This window comes from Sarcophilus harrisii, chromosome 4 (genome assembly GCF_902635505.1).
Source record: "Sarcophilus harrisii chromosome 4, mSarHar1.11, whole genome shotgun sequence".
NCBI lineage: Eukaryota > Metazoa > Chordata > Mammalia > Dasyuromorphia > Dasyuridae > Sarcophilus > Sarcophilus harrisii.
In genome coordinates, this window is record NC_045429.1 from 171,856,048 (window position 1) to 171,874,403 (window position 18,356).

Genomic DNA, 18,356 nt, shown 5'->3' on the forward strand with positions numbered 1-18,356 from the left:
TAATGCTTTATGAAAATGTGTAGAAGATCAAATAGCTACAGCATAAGTTTCTCAAAGGGAAGCAATCCAGATACTATAGCTATAGTTAGCAGACATCCTAGCTTTAGATAGAAGTAGAACTAGTGGGCTTGAAGTCAGGAAGATCAAATCTAGCCTCAGATAGTTACTAGCTATTTGACATTGGGCAAGTCACCTAACCCCATTTGCTTCAGTTTCCTCATCTGTAAAATCAGTTGGAGAAGATAATGACAAACTACCCCAATATCTTTGCCAAGAAAACCCCCAAAAGGATCACAAAGAGTTAGATATGACTGAAAAAAGACTAAACAAAAATAGGAATAGCAAGATACTGAGCCTTCTCATAACAGGAGGAAATATAACCTGTCAAATAAATGAAATGAATCTCAAAAATAAATTGGCTCACAGCTTTTCTTGGCCATTACTTTAAATCCTATTGATGTTGCCTACTATCTTTCATTTTCTCTAAATGAAACTGAAAAATCTCACATTTAGTATCTGAAGGGAATTTTCCACCAAAGGTTTGTGTCTCATTTGATGTAGGAATTTGACTAGTTGATTGACAGGATAAGGTCACTTTTGTTCAAAGGCAGTAGATTGAAGAGCTTAATTCTAATACTTCTCATATAAAGAACTTTCTAGAGTATAAGTTCCATGAAGACAGGGATACTTTCTTATATAAAATTTCTCATAGTGCCTCCTGCATATGAAAGTTGGACTTGATATGTGGGAAAATTTGCTTCATATCCTATCTCTCTCTCTCTCTCTCTCTCTATTTCTGATACTGATAGGTACCTGATAATAGACAATTCACTAATTTCTCTGAGCCACTGTTTTCTGTCTATAAAACGGAGCAGCTAATACCTCGGTTCTTACCTCAAAAGTTGTTGCCCTATTAATGTATAGGAAGTGCTTTGCAAAATTTAAAGCTTTACATTTTAAAAGCTTTTAACTTGAAATAGCTGGAAATTATTACCGAATGAATGTACATGTTACCTAAATCATCAGTGGAAAACATTTCTTGGTATTAGGCCTAAATTAACTTCTTTGTAAATTCTACCCATTGCTCCAAATTTTATTCTTTGGCGTTTTAAGCAGATTGGGTCAAATCTCTCTTTCATATGACAGTCTTTCAAATCTACTTAGCTATCATTTTCTCCCTGAGTTTTCTCTTCACCAAGTTAATCAAGCCCATTTCTTTTAGCCAACCTTATATAACATGATTTCAAGGCCCTTCATCACCTTGGTTGTCCTTCTCTGGACAAGCTATAGTTAATCAGTGTCTTTCCTACAATGTGGCACCTAGAATTGAATATGACTCTCTTTATTCTGTATAATCAGGGGAAAGTACATTGAGATGATCATTTCCTTACTCCTAGAGACTATGACACAGAGATCAGGTATTAAACAAAACTGCTGTAAACTTGCAAGTGTCCCTTTTATTTTTTAATAGTATTCTCCCAACCCTTCTACAAACCTCACATATAGTTCCCTGTAATGTGTGGGAATAAATCTGTTAAAAAAAAATAAAAAACATGCTTGAAATTTAGGTTTTATTTTCAGAGAACCATGCAAGAGAGAAGAAAATAAATAATACATTTTCTTTTATATCTTCTATATGGTGATGCATATAACAGGACTGAGATGGTAGCAATAGCAAGTCAGAAAATGAGAGAAAATTCATAAAGCATTTTGCAAACCTCAAAGGGCTATATAAAGTCAAGTCAACAATCACATATTTTTGTTGTTCTGTCTTTTTCATTCACGTTCCTCTTTTTGTCACCCTTTGGGGTTTTCTTGGAAAAGATATAGAGTGGTTTGCTATTTCCTTTTCCAGCTCATTTTATGGTTGAGGAAACTGGGGCAAACAGGATTAGTTGCTTGCCTAGGGTCACAAAGCTAGTAAATATCTGAGGTCAGATTTGAACTCTGGAAGATTAGCATTCCCGAGAGAGAGAAGGCACTGGTATTATATGGGATATACATGTTAACCATTAGAGAGAGAAAAATGCGATACTTCAAGGAATTTCTTGGGACCTCACTGTCATAGGATCACTGTCACATTGAATCCAGAAGCTTGTGAATCCAGAGTTAAGGGTTGGGGAGATATTTCTAGGAGGACTGAAATATCTAGAGCTTTGCCAAACCTGTTGGCTAAACACCAGTAACTGAAATAATACATCGGTTAGACAATAGGTTATCCAACCCTGGAGAGTGGACAGGAAGAAAAGACTGAGTCAGACATCCAAGGAGGGAGCCAAGGGAAAGTTATATATAATTCTTGGTATGTATAAACAGAAGATTAATGTCCTGAAAACAAAGACCTAAGACATCATTTTTCTTTTCTTTCCTATATGTTTTGTAGTCACCAGTTTTAGGAATATTGAAAAGGGTGTTATGTGTTGCTATTTCCAAGGAGCTAGGGGACAAAAAAAAAAAAAAAAAAAAAAGAAGAAAGAAAGGAACCTGCATTCTTTCTTGCCAATGATCTGGTAGTTCTAGTACCTAATTTAGATGGAAGAAGCTAGAGCAATTAGATGACAGGACAGGGTAGCAGCAAGTTATCTTCAAGGAACCCTGGTGGAAGGGGTAAAAAATCTCTAGTGAGTTCATAAGGGATTATAATAGATGCTGAGGTTGTGTCTCTAGCTTTTTCTGGATAAGAATGATCTGTACCCATTTTAATAAGAAAAATTATTTTGTGCTCCAAAAAGCCAAAAAAATGTTTCAGTAGGCTAGCATCTTCACCTTCCTCCAGACATAAATTCCCTGAAATGAATGCTAAAAAAAGGTGCTTTATCTTTAAGGAGAAAAAAATATAGCAGGAAGATAAGTTGGAACTAGAGAAATATGATCTGGCACAAGTCCTGAGCTCTTCACTGTCTTATATTTTGAGGGAACTGTTGTTTTGGAGAGGTGGGGTGGGGTTTGAGTAAGAGGGCACTAACCTCAGTACCTGAAAACATGTGTTTTTTTTTTTTCCTTTTTATTAGGTATGAGGTCTATTGTCGTGGGATTGGTTGTGAAGATATAGGCTTCATTTTATTCCCCTATGAAAATTTCAAGTGTCTGAAAGGGAATAAAGGGAATACTCACACTCTGTATCAATGTACTTTGTTGTTGTTGTTGAGGCAATTGAGATTACATGATTTGCTTAGAGTCATACACTTAAATGTCTTGAGGTTGAATTTCAATTTAAGTCCTCCTGACTCCAGTGCCAGTGCTCTAATCCACTGTGCCATCTAGCTGTTTCTTTCACAACTCTTTTTGTAAAAATAAGAGAAAGTTTAGGGATCTATGGGTGATGTATAGTGCAACTCCTTCTGATTCATGTCAAGAATTTTTATGGGCGGCTCCTTGTTACCTTCAGCTTCTCAGAAAGCACCTAATTATGTAGAAATTCACTGGCAGAGCAAGGGGGTGAGGTAGCTCTGAGAGTTGCTCTATAAGATTAAGTTTGTACAGTAAATCCTAGTCAGGAAATGTAGACACGAGCTTGATTTGTAGCAGCAGAAGAGAGTTAAGGAATTGTGTCTCATCTGTGAGAAGGAAGAAGGACATTTGTGAAAGATATAGATATGACCTGGGGTGAATTGAAACCCTGATTTTTCCTGGCCCTGCTTTCCCCTTAGTCATCAAGGGCTCCTTCCTCTCCCCCTTTTCCTTCTGCTGCTCCTCCCATTCTAATAAACATTACCTTCATAGAAAGTTGGGCTCAGTAGCTTTTATGACAAGGTAGCAATCCCAATGGCTGTGAAATAATTTCTGGTGGGAATTGAAAGTGTGTGATTAAGAGGTGAGGAATGGAGTAGGAACCAACCTTGATAGCTGAAAGGAATGAAATTTTAAAAAATAGAGTCCAATTCAGGTATATTTTTATTTAGCCAGGCACATACTATTTCTCATAAAACTGTCCTTTATTAACAGGGTATAAACTCATTATTTTTTGGTGTTTATAGTAACTCATTTCCCAACAGATGAACATAGGTTGGGGATATATATAATAGAGAAAGCGATGTAGAAATATACATTTTATACATGTGTGTGTGTGTGTGTGTGTGTGTGTATGTACACACATCAATTCAGTTAACTAGGGCAGCTAAGTGGCAGAGTAGATAGAGTAATGGGCCTGAAGTCAGGAATTTCAAATTCTGATTTCAAATGTGGTCCCAGATACTTACTAGCTATATAATCCTGGACAAAAAAAAAAAAAAAAAAAAATCATTCTTTGCCTCAGTTTCCTCATCTGTAAAATAAGTTGGAGAAAGAAATGGCAAACTACTTCAGTACCTTTGCCACAAAAACAAAGAAATGATTGGAAAACAACTGAATTATGTGCCAGGCACTATGTAATAAAAAGACAAAAATCAAAACACTGCCTGCTTTCAGGTAGTTTACATTCTATAACACTGACCAACTTCCTCATAAAGTATGCTCAGAATCATCATTTCTAATTCTAGGTGACTTTGTGGAAACTTTTTTTGGAGGTGGGGGAAGGAGAGGGTACTTCCTCTGGTGACTTTGCTGAGGGGTTGTGCAGATGTAGAAGCTGATGACTCAGTGGGTATACAAAACAAAGCAGCCCATCCCTAAACCATAATCACCCAAATCAGACTATTTTAATCTATTACCTCATCCTGGCCTCTATATGATTGTAAGTATATGCTACCTAAAGTACATGCCCTTTCTGGTCAATCTTCAGTCTGGATATACCTCTTTTGTGTTTGCTTTTTCTTGATCTTAGAAATGAGTACTCAGAAATATGAGGCATGTATATAATAATAAGTAGAAAGTTATACACACACATGCATTTCTATGTGTACATATGTGGAAAAGCTTAAGAAGTGTTGCCCTAGAGGATAAAACAAAGCAGAATTAAGTTAGCTTGGGCAACTTCCCAAGGTTGAAGGGGTTCCTTAGAGGAAAAAAACCTTTCTTCCTTTCAGAGCTGCTTTTTATCCCAAAAATCAGATGTGAATTATGGGAAATATATCACCCACCTACTTTTAAGAAGATAGCCTATACAGAGAAATTAAAGCTGCAGAATCTTTGGAGAAAGGAAGTTGCAGTCAGGCCAGAAAGAAGTTAATGAAGGCATATAACAGAAGTCACAGGAATTAATGTTCCAAATATTTTTCTTCCCTTAGAGTAGCATAGTAATTGAACTGTTCCATTACGATAAACAGGAAGAGTTTAACTATTTAACAGGATGATGGAGTACTTTCTCACAAGTACACTTGTGGCATGCATAAACTGACCCAGATTTAAGTGGCCCCCATTTAAATGTCTAGGTAATAGGGAAGTATCTTCAAAGTCCTTTCTCCAACCATTAAGTCTGGAAGTGGGGAGACATTCTGAGGGTAGACAAATGGCAGGAGGTAGATCTCTACAGCAGGGGTTCTTAACTTCTTTATTATGGACTCCCTAGTGAAGTTCAGTGAAGTTCAAATGAAGTCATTTAAAAATAATACTTTTAAATGTAAAAAGATACAAAAGATTACAAAGAAAACCAGTTGAGATGTAGTTATCAAAAATTTATTTTAAATTCATAGATCCCAAATTAAGAAGTCTTAATGTTGTGTTCTTTCTACACTCTCTTTCCCCCATCATGTGCTCTCCCTTGAATGGGGTACAGCTCGGGCTTACTAGGATAACAGTGAAAGGCTGACTTTCAGCTTATTCTTTGAGTCCTTAGACAAAAGATTGTTTATGTCTGTGTCTTGAGTCCTCTAACTCTTCTGTCTCTTGCTTTAGGAAGACAGGGTGACTGCATTTCCATGATGAAATTGAGCATAATTGGTGGATTATGGGGATTGACAAAGGATGGAATGGTAAACCATGTGTAAAATGTTGAGGGTATTGGGGAATTTTGTAGCTAGCAAGGCATTTGATCAGTGACTTTTATGATCAGGAAACAGTACAAAGTTTTCATATGGTTGAGTAGACTGGAGATAGTGAGGTGCTACCTATCTCTACCTTAGTTGTATATTATCTAGTGTTAGAGTAAAGACTTTCCCCCAAACTGAGATATTCAGTTATTAAATAAGTAACTACTGAGCAAGTTTCAAGTAGTAACAGGCAAATTTATAGGCTACCTTCAAGCAAGCTAAGGAGTGTTATGTATATCAGTCTAGAGGAAGGCCAAGTTACATGGTTGAGTATTAAACTAGAAACTATATAGAAACAACCTGAAGTTTCACTCTCTGTTATGAGACATTGTTGTCTGGGGGCCTTCCCCTCACAAACAGTTCAAATAACTTCTACTTTGTATTTTCCTACATCTGTCCATAGGAACACATAGAAAAACAAGTTTTGACCCCAAATCCCTGATGTCTCAGAAAATGAAATGAGATTATGCCCTGTAACCCTTAGCTCTGGATAACATCCTCTGACTTTGCTCTTGAATGAAGATAAAGAAAATCATGCAACTACTGTGATTGATCCCACTCTACTTTGTTGGATGATCACTCAGATCACAGGGTTCTTTCCTCGACTCTCTTCTCCTTGTTTACTACTTCATTTGGTGATTTCATTATTCCCATGGATTTAATTAATATCTCTATTGTGATGGTTTCCAAATCTCCTTCCTAGCCTAATCTCTCTGCTGATCTCCAATTTAGAATGTCTAGTTGTCTTTCAGACATCTTGAACTAGACAACAATAGTTATCTGAAACTCAGTGCACCCTACATTGAGCTCATTATCTGTCCCCCTTAACCTTCCTCCCATCCCCACCCCTACCTTTTAACTTACCTATTTACTGTCGAGAGTAATAGCATCCCCCCAGTCACTCAGGTTTACAACCTAGGTATCATACCTAAACTCACTACTTCCACATGACATACCCAATCTGTTGTCAATGTCTATCAATCTCACCTTTGTAACATCTCTTGAATATATCCTCCTCTCTTCTAACACTGTCACCTTTCTGGTGTAAGTCTTCATCACACCTTGTGCTTGGATTACTGTAATAGCCTTTGGTGAGTCTACCTCACCTTAAGTTCTTCCCACTTCAATTCATCCTCTATTCACCTACCGAAGTGATTTTTCCTAAAATACTAACCTATTCAATAAACTCCAATGGCTCCCTATTGCCTTCAGGTCCTTCTGTTTGACTTTCAAAGCTTTTCCTTTTCCAGTTTTTGGGTACTTCTCTCCCCACCATGTACATATTGATCCAATGACATTGACCTGGCTGTTCCATAAACAAGACACTCCATATTTCTTGGTTCTGAGTATTTTTTTCTGTCTATCTTGCCTGCTGGGAATTCTTTCCTTCATTTCTTATAGCTTCCCTGAATGTAAGTCCCAACTAAAATTCTATCATGTACAGGAAGGCTTTCCCAACTCAGTCCGAGTGACTTTTTTCTTTTTTAATCTGCTTTATTTTTTTCTGTATATAGTTTTTATATATTTGCTTTATTCCCCCCCCCCCCATTAAATTGTGAGCTCCTTGAGGACATGAATTGTCTTTTCCTTTTTTTTTTTTGTAACCTTAGCATATTTAGCATAGTGCCTGGCACTTATTAAATGTTTAGACTGACTGAATTCAGAGAAAAAGGGAAAAAAGAGTATTATGGTCCATTCACCATTGATTCATAAAGATAAGATGTGGGAAACTTATGGAGGCAGAAAAGGAATGGCAAAACAGAAAAAAAATTAGAATATCACATCTCTAAATGAAAACTAGAAAATATCTCTTAGAATGGGGGTAGTGAAAAAGGAGAACAAAGGCAATGGAGGAATTCTAGAATAAAAATACAAACTTAGATATTAACTGTCCACATTGCTGTTTGTTTATGCTGGGATTATGTCATGCCAAATCAATAGTAACTTATTCTGGAGGAAAAAGACTAGAAAAATTTTCAAGCATAAGGAATGCACACTGAATGCATAAATTCCTTTATTGAAAATATTGGAATAGCACTGCATTACATATATTCAATATTCATAGATGAAGGGTCACAAAGTTTTGATTGAACAATACTGTTTAAATAGAGAACACAGTGTTTAATTATGCACTGGCAAATATAGTATCATGGGATAAACTGTATAGATAACAAGAGTGAAATATGTGCAGAATGTTAATGTTTTGCTTACCAGTGGGTGATTTGCAAATGATAAAAATACCACATGTGATTATCATGAGCCATTCCTGATACCTCTCACCAAATACATGGTGTTAGGAGTAGCTACTGAACTAAGTTTATAGTAGATATGCCAGAATTTGGTGTTTACTGGTATTTTAAGTGGGATAGGATCTGGGTATTTTAAAAAAAATCACAATATATGCAGGTTATATTTCATAGCAGCTGCTTTAAATTGCATGGAATGTATGGAGCAAATGATTTGCTGATCTGCCGGGGGAGTACTTGGCATTTTGGTTTGTTCCCTTTCAAGTGTCTATGAATGAGAGGACATTTAAAGGAGACTTGCTGCCAGCTTAAGACAAATGTTTCAAATCATATAGATATATACAAAACTTTTCAGATAAAAACTGGATTCAATTTATGTACAACCAATCTCAGTGTGGGTTATTTTGAAATGATTTTCCTTGGCTAATCAGAGTCTATGGAGCGACAATACAGCCTTTGCTTTTTATTATCTTGGCAAAACGAACAAAGCATTTTCAAGATGTGAAAAGGGGCCAATGCTAAAGAGATTACTTTTCCTTTTTTTTTTTTTAAATTCTGGTTTCTTGTGCAATTGCTGAGGTTTTGCTTCTAGCAACTGAAAAAAGACTCAAAACAAAGATCGTTGGGCTAATTTTAAACTTTTTAGGTAAAAGGAAAAAAAAAATAAAGGAAACCATAAAGCTAGCCAACTCTTTTAAGAGCAGAAAGCCTGTCCCTTAATGAAAAAACTGAAGGTGGGGTAGGGACAGAGTAGAACAGACTGGAAAATGGAGCTTGCGCTATGAAAATAAATGGTTTTTAGGAGCTAAAGAACTTTCTTCTATTCAAAAGATGTTTTCCCTGGCCAAAATATTTATTTTACCTAGTAATTTCTAAAGCTGGCTTCATCTCATAAATAAGTCAGTTTCTCTCATCCCCAAATGAAGGAGTATATCTTGGTCCCTTATTAGAAGGCATTTATTGCTTCCATTGCTGAAGTGACAAGTTGGGCTAAGATAGTTAAATTGGCAACAGTGAAGTTAAAAAAGAATTCAAAATTAGGCAGTTGATGTCTCTATCTAGTAGGAATGTATATCTTATGTCAGATGTTGCTGAAAAAAAAAAAAACCCTAGAATAATTAGGGCAAAATTAAAAATAAACAAAGAAAATTTTCTCTGCAAAATGAAAAATATCAATATAAAACTATATAACAAATAAATTTGTTGCCAAAACAGCACACAAAACTATCCATTCTTTTAAATCTAAGATTTAAAACATTAACAGAAAAAAATTGCTAACAAATCTCAGACAATGTACTAAAAACAATAAATAAAATTGCTCTTTTAAAAAATCCCACATTCCCTTTAAGTGCTGAAAATTTTGAATTTCTTCCAAAGAAGTTAAACTTTTTTCATGGCAAACAATATGATGCTATAGGTTCAGATAATGCAAATTGATATAAATACACAAGGCATATACTATACACAAAATTCCACAGTATCTTTGTTCACAGTTACCAAAAATAAAAACTGCCTTCAACCCATACATCTATAAACACTCTTGATTTTTTATTGTAGGACTTTGAGGGATGTGGGAGTAAAAAGTCTAGCTATAATCTAGTCTTCTATATCAAGCTTCACTTTCTGCCTTTCCCAGGTAGCTTTCAGAATCTTCCCATTATGGAGTCATGCTCTGGGATGGTTTCCAAAAGAAAGCTTATGGGATGTTACTAGGCAGCCTGTGCTGGGATTTCATTTTCCAGACAGTTGTAAGAGGGCTGATTGAATTCAGTCTTTTTATTTTTAAGGCAGTCTAAATTTCATTCAAATGTCCATACTTCTATGTCTTGAACTATGAAGTCTTCCTTCTTCGAAAGGATATCATTATTGAAAGTGCTGCAGGAATTGCTTCGTCCATGGTATAGGTCAGCATCTAACCATAGACCAAATCGTCCACTGGAAGAAAAGTTTTAAATAAAATTAAAAACCCAAGGTGAAAAAAAATTCCATCTCCTATCTTCATATCTTTGCATAGGCTTTCTCCCATCTCTAAAATGCACTCCTTCATCTCTTATCTCTTAGATAGTTCTCTTAGTACTCCTAAGTTTCTTCAAAAGTCACCTCAAGTAACAACTCCTACATGAAACCTTTCTTGATCCCACTAAAAACCACTATTTCCTTCACTCCCCAATTTCATTAAGTTATTGTGTATATATGTGTTTAGTTATATATGTACTTATTGTTTTACCTGATGGAATGTAAGTTTTGAGGGAAGGACTTCTCATTTTTACCTTTGTAGCAAAGTAGCTGGTACATAGTAACCATTTAATAAAGGCTTGTTGATTGATTAATAAAGACTAGCTAAAATATTCATATTCCTATTTACCATTAAGTTTTGTATAATAATACAAATTTCCATTTATCTCACTTAATGCTTTTTTTCCTGCTATGTATTTAAGAAAGAGGCAGTGTGGCATATAGAGCACTTGTAGAGTCTACATTCCTACTTATGACATATATTGACTGTATGACCTTTCATAACCTTTCAGGATCTTGGGTAATACATTAATGAAAAAAACAAGTTTGATTCCTCCTCAAAAAGACAGGGAAAACAATCAACAATAGAATTTGAAAACAAATGCCTAAAAAACTTTTTTTAAATTGATTTTAGTGGATGCAGTTCCTTTACAAGTATAATGGAAAACAAACTCTTGCAGTATTATGAAAGTTTGGCTTTCATTTTGACTGATGTGAAAAGCAAGAATTTCAGTTAATCCAACACAGCCACTAAAACTTTTTGACACCCAAATTTTGGTTATTTAAATCATTCCTGTCAAATGAAATATTTAAAAGCTTACCCTCCACCACCAAGTTCTAAAGAACTTATATCTCCATTGATGAAATAAGAGTTTTCTCCACTCCACTTGAATACCTAGGATGTGCAGAATAAACACAAAAGAGGAGATTTTTTTTTTTTAATTTAGGGATTTGTTGAGAAATACTATCATCAACATGTTATCTTGGGGATGAGAATGGGGACTGAAAATAACCTATTTGCTTGAAGATGCTCTGGACTTTTTTGGCTAAATCAAATCCAGAGGGACTGAGCTTGGAGAAGATCCTCCAGGCACCTATAAATTACAGGAATACACACTGTTGTGTCAGGGTCATAACTGATGTGCCTGGTGATTGTGCTACACTCACTAGGATTATTGCTAAGTAGGGTTTACATTAGGTTGGTCTATGGTAAGCTTTCTGTTTCAATGTCCCCTGGGGAAAACAGGGTTATCATATTACATTTTTCTCCCACATAGTCACCTTGAAATTTGGACTGAAAGTATAGAGGAAAGTTTCTCCTGTACCGTAGTAATGGTCACTGAACTTGAATGGATGAGTTGCATATGCCCCAAAAATCTGTCAAAATACAAAGTATTAGTTTCAAAATCAACTTTTAAAACTACAGAATTGTCTTAGTTTCTTTTATCTCCCTCCTCCTAAACATGTTCCATTACATCAGATAAATTCAGATGCAAGAGTGGATTGCTGGCAAGTAAGAGCTCTAAGTTTTATTCTCTGATTAGATTTGAATGCTTAAGAGTGCAAAATTTTTTCTCTTCTTTGTTTTACAAGTATGACTAGCAGGGATTTTCCCTGTACAGAACAGTCATACCTAAACACTTATGGAACATTTTGCAAAAGTTAATTCAATTTAACTCAAGAAGTATTGTGACTATATGCAGAATCCTGGGACACACACACATACATGCACATACAGAAATTGTTGGCTTAAATTAGTTTATAATCTATTGTGGGCAGAAGGATACAGCTTATAAATGGATAAGTAAATACAAGATAATCTGAGTAGAAAAAATACTAAAAACTTGTGGGAGATAAAAAGAGGTTTCCCATTCAATGTGGTATTTGGATTGAATCCTAAGGGAAGATAAGACTTCTTAGGAGTAAGGGGGAGTGATGTACATTCCAGTCATAGGTTGAGGGGGCAGTTTAGGCAGAAGACATAATATTTAGTCCTAGGATCAGTAAGTAGGACAATTTGGCTGGAATACATATAATACTTGAAGGGAAATAAAGTGAAAGAAATCTAAAACTGTATACTGGAAATACACTATGGAAAATTCTACATGCCAACATGAATAGTTTGTCATTTCCCTAGAGACAATAGGGAATCATGGAAGATTCTTGTTCAGAGGAAGGATACAAGCAGGTCTATTCCTTGGTCATAAGTTCTTATTTAATATATAAGACAACCCTATGATATGAGAAACACCATAAGAATTTAACTATATACTATATAGCTAGATACCTATAAAAGCTCTCTTTCTGTTTATACCAAGGTTTCTTAAACTTTTTCTACTTGTTACCTTTTTGCCTGAGAAATTTTTATGTGATACTGGATATATAGGTATACAATCAAACATTTACTGATAATAAATCATACATTCATAACCTCCACATTCAGTTACATGATCCCATATGAAGTCATGACCCACAGTTTAAGAAGCTTTAAACAAGAAGCTAAGGTAGAAAGAAAGGTAATCCTAAAAGTTCATTTTAGTTAATGGTATATATAGTATACACACATTCAAAAATGTACTCTACTAATATCATATTGCTTGCCTTCTCAATGATGGGAGGGTTGGGGAGGAGGAAGAGAATATAGAACTGAATTTTTTTTAATGTTAAAAATAAATAAAAATTTTAAAAGCTTTTTTCCTAAAGTATATATAATACATAAGCCTACCAAAACACACACACACACACACACACACACACACACACACACACACACAGTTTTTACTATCAAACTTTTCACTAGAATTATTAACAAAGAATAGTAACAACAACTAAAACTCTCTCTTCCTCTACTCCTGTTTCAATAATTACTAAGTCTCATTATTGCAATACAGTGAAAATGTATAACTAGATAATAACAAGAACTTAACTTTAAACAGTGTCCTCAAAAATTTTAGTGCAGTTTTATCCTGTACAGTATTTTAAAATTTAGAATATTATATGCAAGAAATAAGAAATAAATTATATGAACTTCTTTTGAAGAGTTAAGAGGCAAAAAATAGTAAGGAGTTCTAACCTGATTATCCATATCTTTGATGACCAGAAGGACAGGGCTATCTAGAGATGCTGATTTTCGGTACAAAGTTTTCAGACTTGTGCCATGTTCTATAGTACTATAGGCTAACCTCCATGGATATCCTTGCACCCTTGCTGGAAGTCGTCGAGCAAGCTTGAAATAGAAAGATTATGAAATAAGAGAAAGAAATGAAACAAATCATCTATTACTCTAATAACCCAAGTTAGACAACACACTCCAGTTTACTATAATTTCCATGTTCATTAGGAATGAAGATGAAATTCATTTTAGTAAATCCATATTACCATACTCATTAGTCAAATTTCCTTGTTTTGACAGACAAAGTTTTCACTAGTATAAGGGATACAGAAGCTAAATGAGAGGGAAAAGAAAGAATTGTAGTAAATGAATCCTATCAAGGATACAGATCAGAAAACAATTTTCTTCTCAGGGTTTCTGTGACTACTGACAACAGTTATCTTGTAAATTCTTTACCTATTAGAGCCAATATAGTTCTACTTTTTGTTGACAAAGCCTAGCATACTGGACACATACACAAATAAGACTGATGTAAAGTAGGCTAACATAACTGTACGAGATGCAAACGAAGTGTTAGAATGTTTTTAGAAGCAGCAGAGATTACTTGTAGAGTGGGGCCTTAAGGAAGAAGTGACAATTGAATTGGGCCTTGAAGGACAGGAGGAGATTTCAACAAGCTGAAAATGAAAGAGAAGCCAGCTTGTATGTTACCTCATAAACAGCCTCCTGTATTATAGGTAGTCTATACCTTCCCTTGAATGTCAACAGTACTTCTATTCTAGTTTTATGCAAAAGTTTTGTTTAAATCCTTGAAGGCTGATTTCTTAGTACTCTAATAATAATGATTCATACCTGTTCTATGTGCATATTCTCTAGGAGAGCACTATGATGCTTTAAGACTGGGAGGGACTCTTCATCATCCTCTTCATAATAACTGCAAGTACTCTTTCTCCGTTTGGCCTCTTCAACTGTAATTATCTGAAATAGCAGAATGGTATAATTTCAGAGTTGGAAGGGACCTCAGTGGCCATCTAGTCCAATCAATAACCAAGAGAAAATAGGTAGTCATCCAGCCTATGCTTGAAGATATCTAGTGAGAAGAGAACCATAATTTTCCCAAAGTTCCTATTCTAATTTTTTGTTGTTTTTGAGTTGTTTATACTTGTGTCCAACTCTTTACAACCCCCATTTGGAATTTTCTTGGCAAAGATATTGGAGTAGTTTGCCATTTCCTTTTCTAGATCATTTTGTTGGCCAACAGGATTAAGTGACTTGCCCAGGGTCACACAGCTAGTAAGTGAGGCCAGTTTTAAATCCAGATCTTCCTGAGTTTGGGCCCAGTGCTCTGTATGTTTTCTCTTAGAACCTAAATTTGTCTATGCAACTCTGACCCACTGTTTCTGAAATTCTACTCTAGAGGGCAGAATAGAAAAAAAATCTAATCTGCACTATTTCAAATACAAAAATATGGATACATTTCCCCTCTTCTATGCCTTTTCTTTTCAAAGCTAAACAACCCCAGTCCCTTCAAGCAATTTACACTTAGCATGAACTCATGGCCCTTTGCTAGGCTGGCTGCCTTCTTCTGAACACTTTCCATCTTATCAAAGGCCTTCCCAAAATGTAATGCCCAGAATCAAAAATTTTATATCCCTACTTAAACTGATGAAGGCTTTCTTTTACAACCTTTTTCAAATTTGAAGGTGGAGACAACTAGTTTATTCAAATTATGTAAGCAGAAAAATATACTTCAAACTTACCCAGGCACAAATGTTGAAACGTTACACAAAATCCTTAATTAATGTCTGATATCTCTTTTCTAGGTATAGTGAGAAGACCAGATTAATGTGTGTACTAAAAACTAAAGATAATTGATCTTCTTCAGTGAAAATCTACTGAATTTGTCATATTACCTTATGCTTTTGAAGTTCATAAGGTGGATATAAACCAGGAAAATGTGAACCTCCACTGCAAGGGTTTCCTTCACCTCAAATAATCTTGAATTTATTTATTTGGAAATATTAATACGTGTACATATTGTCTTTCCTGACATAACATGTATTCCTTAAGAGAACTGAATATTTCTGTTTTACTTTCTGTATCTCCAGTAGCTAGCACAGTGTCTGATATGTATTAAGTGTTTACTAAATATTTTTGTTTAAATTTAGGAAAGAAAAAATACACACAAAATATTTTCTAAGTAGTAGCTTCAAGGTTAGCTTTCTATCTTCTAGACCATGGTGTTTGTCCATAGGAAAAAGGATCTTATTTTGACTAGTATGTGAAAACAAGACTCTTTAGTATTTATATTAAAAAAAAAAAAAAAAAAAAAAAAAAAAAAAAAAAAAAAAAAAAAAAGCCAAACTCTGTGGAATTAAATTAAAAAAAAAAACTTAAAAATTTTAAAAATTGCACATTTTAAGACATCATGTTTTTTCCTTATAACTTAAGAGTAATTGAATAATGCCTTACTAATATAAGTCATATACTCTATTAATCCATGAAAAGAATGCACCAACAGTTAATCTCTAATATACAAATGACAATTATAGGCTACTGAAAAGTATTAAGATTAGCACTTGAACACAATCATTTGTTTCCTAGCTCTGACTGTTTAGTAGGGGCATAACTGAGTCTGAGAATGGGCAAATCATTTAACCTGAATTTTAATTTCCTCATCTATGAAATGAGAGGTTTAGACTAGATAACTGTCATTATTCCTTCCTTCTCTAAATTCTATTATCTCTGTGACATAAGATCTTGAAATTTATTCATTTGGATACATCACTTTCTTTGTTTGGTTACATATATTGTATGAATGGTTGCTAAAGTATTTTAAGTCATGAGGTATAGTGTTATAACCAACCCATGGACCTTGAATATCCCAGAACTGGCAGTAATGGGGGGTTTCTAAGTCAGAATGAAAGTCTAATATAGAAAGCTATCTATCTGGTGAGGAATCATTCTTTAGACAGAGGAACTTAAGGGCAAAAGGATAATTAGGGTCTCAACTGCCAAGGGAAATAAAAAACTTTTCCCAAGGGAATCATGGAAAATTTTTGAACAGAATAATGTCCAGACCTAAGTAATAACAGCATTATTTTGGCAATGGTATCAAGAAAGAATTAGAGGGGACAGAGAGTGAGGGCAGAAAGACCTATTAGGAAGTTATTGCAATAGTACCAGTGTGTAGTAAAGAATGCTAGTATTAGGATGGAAGCAATAGAAATTGAGAGAAAATATGTGTGTGCTTTAGGGGGTATGTAAATAAGAGGTATGTCAGAGAAAAGAATCGAAAATAAGCTTAAGATTTCTAATATCGCAGACAGAGTTAATAGAATATTACCAATCAGAAATTATTAGAAATAATGAATGTTACCAGAAATAGTGAAGATACAAGGAAAGAGAGATTTAGAGGGAAAGGATACCAAAACTTAACTTTGATTAAAAAAAAAAAAAACTTAATTTGTTCCTCTCACTAACCTTCCTTTCCATTTGAACAAATTAAAAAATAAAGTCTGAAAGATAGTCTTCAATATATTAGCCAACAAAACAAATTCCTCTATTGGCTACATCCAAAAACATATATCTCTTTCAAGATTTTAGGTTATTCTCCTCTTTGTCAGAAGGGGAGTGTAGCATTTCATCTTTTTTGTTTGTTTGTTTGTTTACTTTAATTAGAGTTCTAAAGCTAATTTTTCCTTAAAATGCTGTCATAAAAATTGTTTTACTTCTGCTCACTCTGTATAGTTCATAGAATTATTCCTTTTTCAGGATTTCATAACATCATCATGTCTGCTTCATCATTTCTCATAGTTCAATAATATATATTCATGTACAACAACAATTTGTTTAGCCATTCCCCAAAAGGAAGAAATCTCACTAGTTTCTAATTTTTATCTAACATGAAAAGAGCTGCTATAAATAATTTTGTACATATAGATCTTTTCTCTCTTTTATCTCTTTGGTGCATAGGCCTAGTAGTAGTATAGCTGGGACTAAATGTGGTTAAAATATAGCTCATTTTGATATCTTTTGGGGTAAAGTTCCAGATTGCTTTCTAAAATAGTTCTAATAAGATTAGTATGTCTGTTTTCTCACAATCTTTCAAACATGTATTATTTTCCTTTTTTGCTATCTTTGCCAATCTAATGCTGCTATATTTTGAATATGATTATTTGTAATTTAGAACATTTCCATCATGATATTAGCTTACTTTCTTCCTAAGAAAACTCTTATTTATATCCTTTAACCACTTATTTCCTGGAGATTGGTTAAATATTCAGATTTTTAAAAATATATCTTGGATATAAGATTTTTATTAAGAAAAATTTGCTGCAAAGATTCAACGATTTCATTGCATGATAGCTCTTTTTAGTTCTGAGTTTTGCTGCTGATATGTGGAAATGGTAAAGATTTATGTGGATTTATTGAATATTCTGCCACAATGCTAAAATTATTATCTCAATTTATTTTAATTGATTATTAAGTGTATCATCACCTCATTTGAAAAAAGCAATAATTTTTTTCTCTATTATGTTTACTCCCTCAATTTCCTTTCTCATTTAATTTTTATAGCTAGCATTTCTAGCAATAATTTAAATAGCACTGGTGATAATGGCCTTCATTGCTTTCCCCTTGATCTTATTTGGAAAAAAAAACCAGGACTTTCTTTTTTTAAGGAGGTTTTAGCTAGACTTGTTGGAGAGTCACCATCCTCTTTTGGGTTTTTCCTCTGGATATCACTTAAACCAAGGTACTTCTTCATGGTATTCAGCTTTCCTTGATTTGCTCATCTCAATTATCTCAGTATCTAAGTTTTTAAAAATGAGTTCCAATTTTTTTTCCTTCCTCCTGTCCCTTCTCCCTTCTTAAAAAAGCAAGCAATTTGGCATCAATTATACATGTGAAATTATGCAAAAGATATTTCTGTATTGGGCTCCCTTTTCACAGCTATCCCAGGACCTCCTTCTGTTCTGCCTGGAGTCCACCCCTCTGGGCAATGGCACAAGGACAACTCTAATGTGTGGTTTTCCCCCCTCCCCTCACAGGTTTAGGGATAACTAGGGCTGGATT

At 34.5% G+C, this 18,356-nt stretch overlaps 1 protein-coding gene across 7 annotated transcripts in view; it reads right to left on the bottom strand.

Annotated features, from left to right (window-relative positions):
• Window positions 1-8,643: 8,643 nt before the first annotated feature.
• The window catches only part of NCOA7 (nuclear receptor coactivator 7), a 156,390-nt gene continuing 146,677 nt past the window's right edge, over window positions 8,644-18,356 (bottom strand). For 5 of the 7 annotated variants that reach the window (XM_031964313.1, XM_031964316.1, XM_031964315.1 and 2 more), the window contains 5 exons: window positions 14,133-14,258; window positions 13,242-13,394; window positions 11,450-11,545; window positions 10,990-11,063; window positions 9,952-10,087 (listed from right to left, as the gene is read on the bottom strand). In XM_031964313.1, coding sequence (XP_031820173.1) covers window positions 9,952-10,087; window positions 10,990-11,063; window positions 11,450-11,545; window positions 13,242-13,394; window positions 14,133-14,258 — 585 coding nt within the window. Of the gene's footprint in view, window positions 10,088-10,989; window positions 11,064-11,449; window positions 11,546-13,241; window positions 13,395-14,132; window positions 14,259-18,356 lie in introns of all 7 variants that reach the window. The other 2 variants (XM_003769414.4, XM_012549326.3) reach the window with 1 other exon arrangement.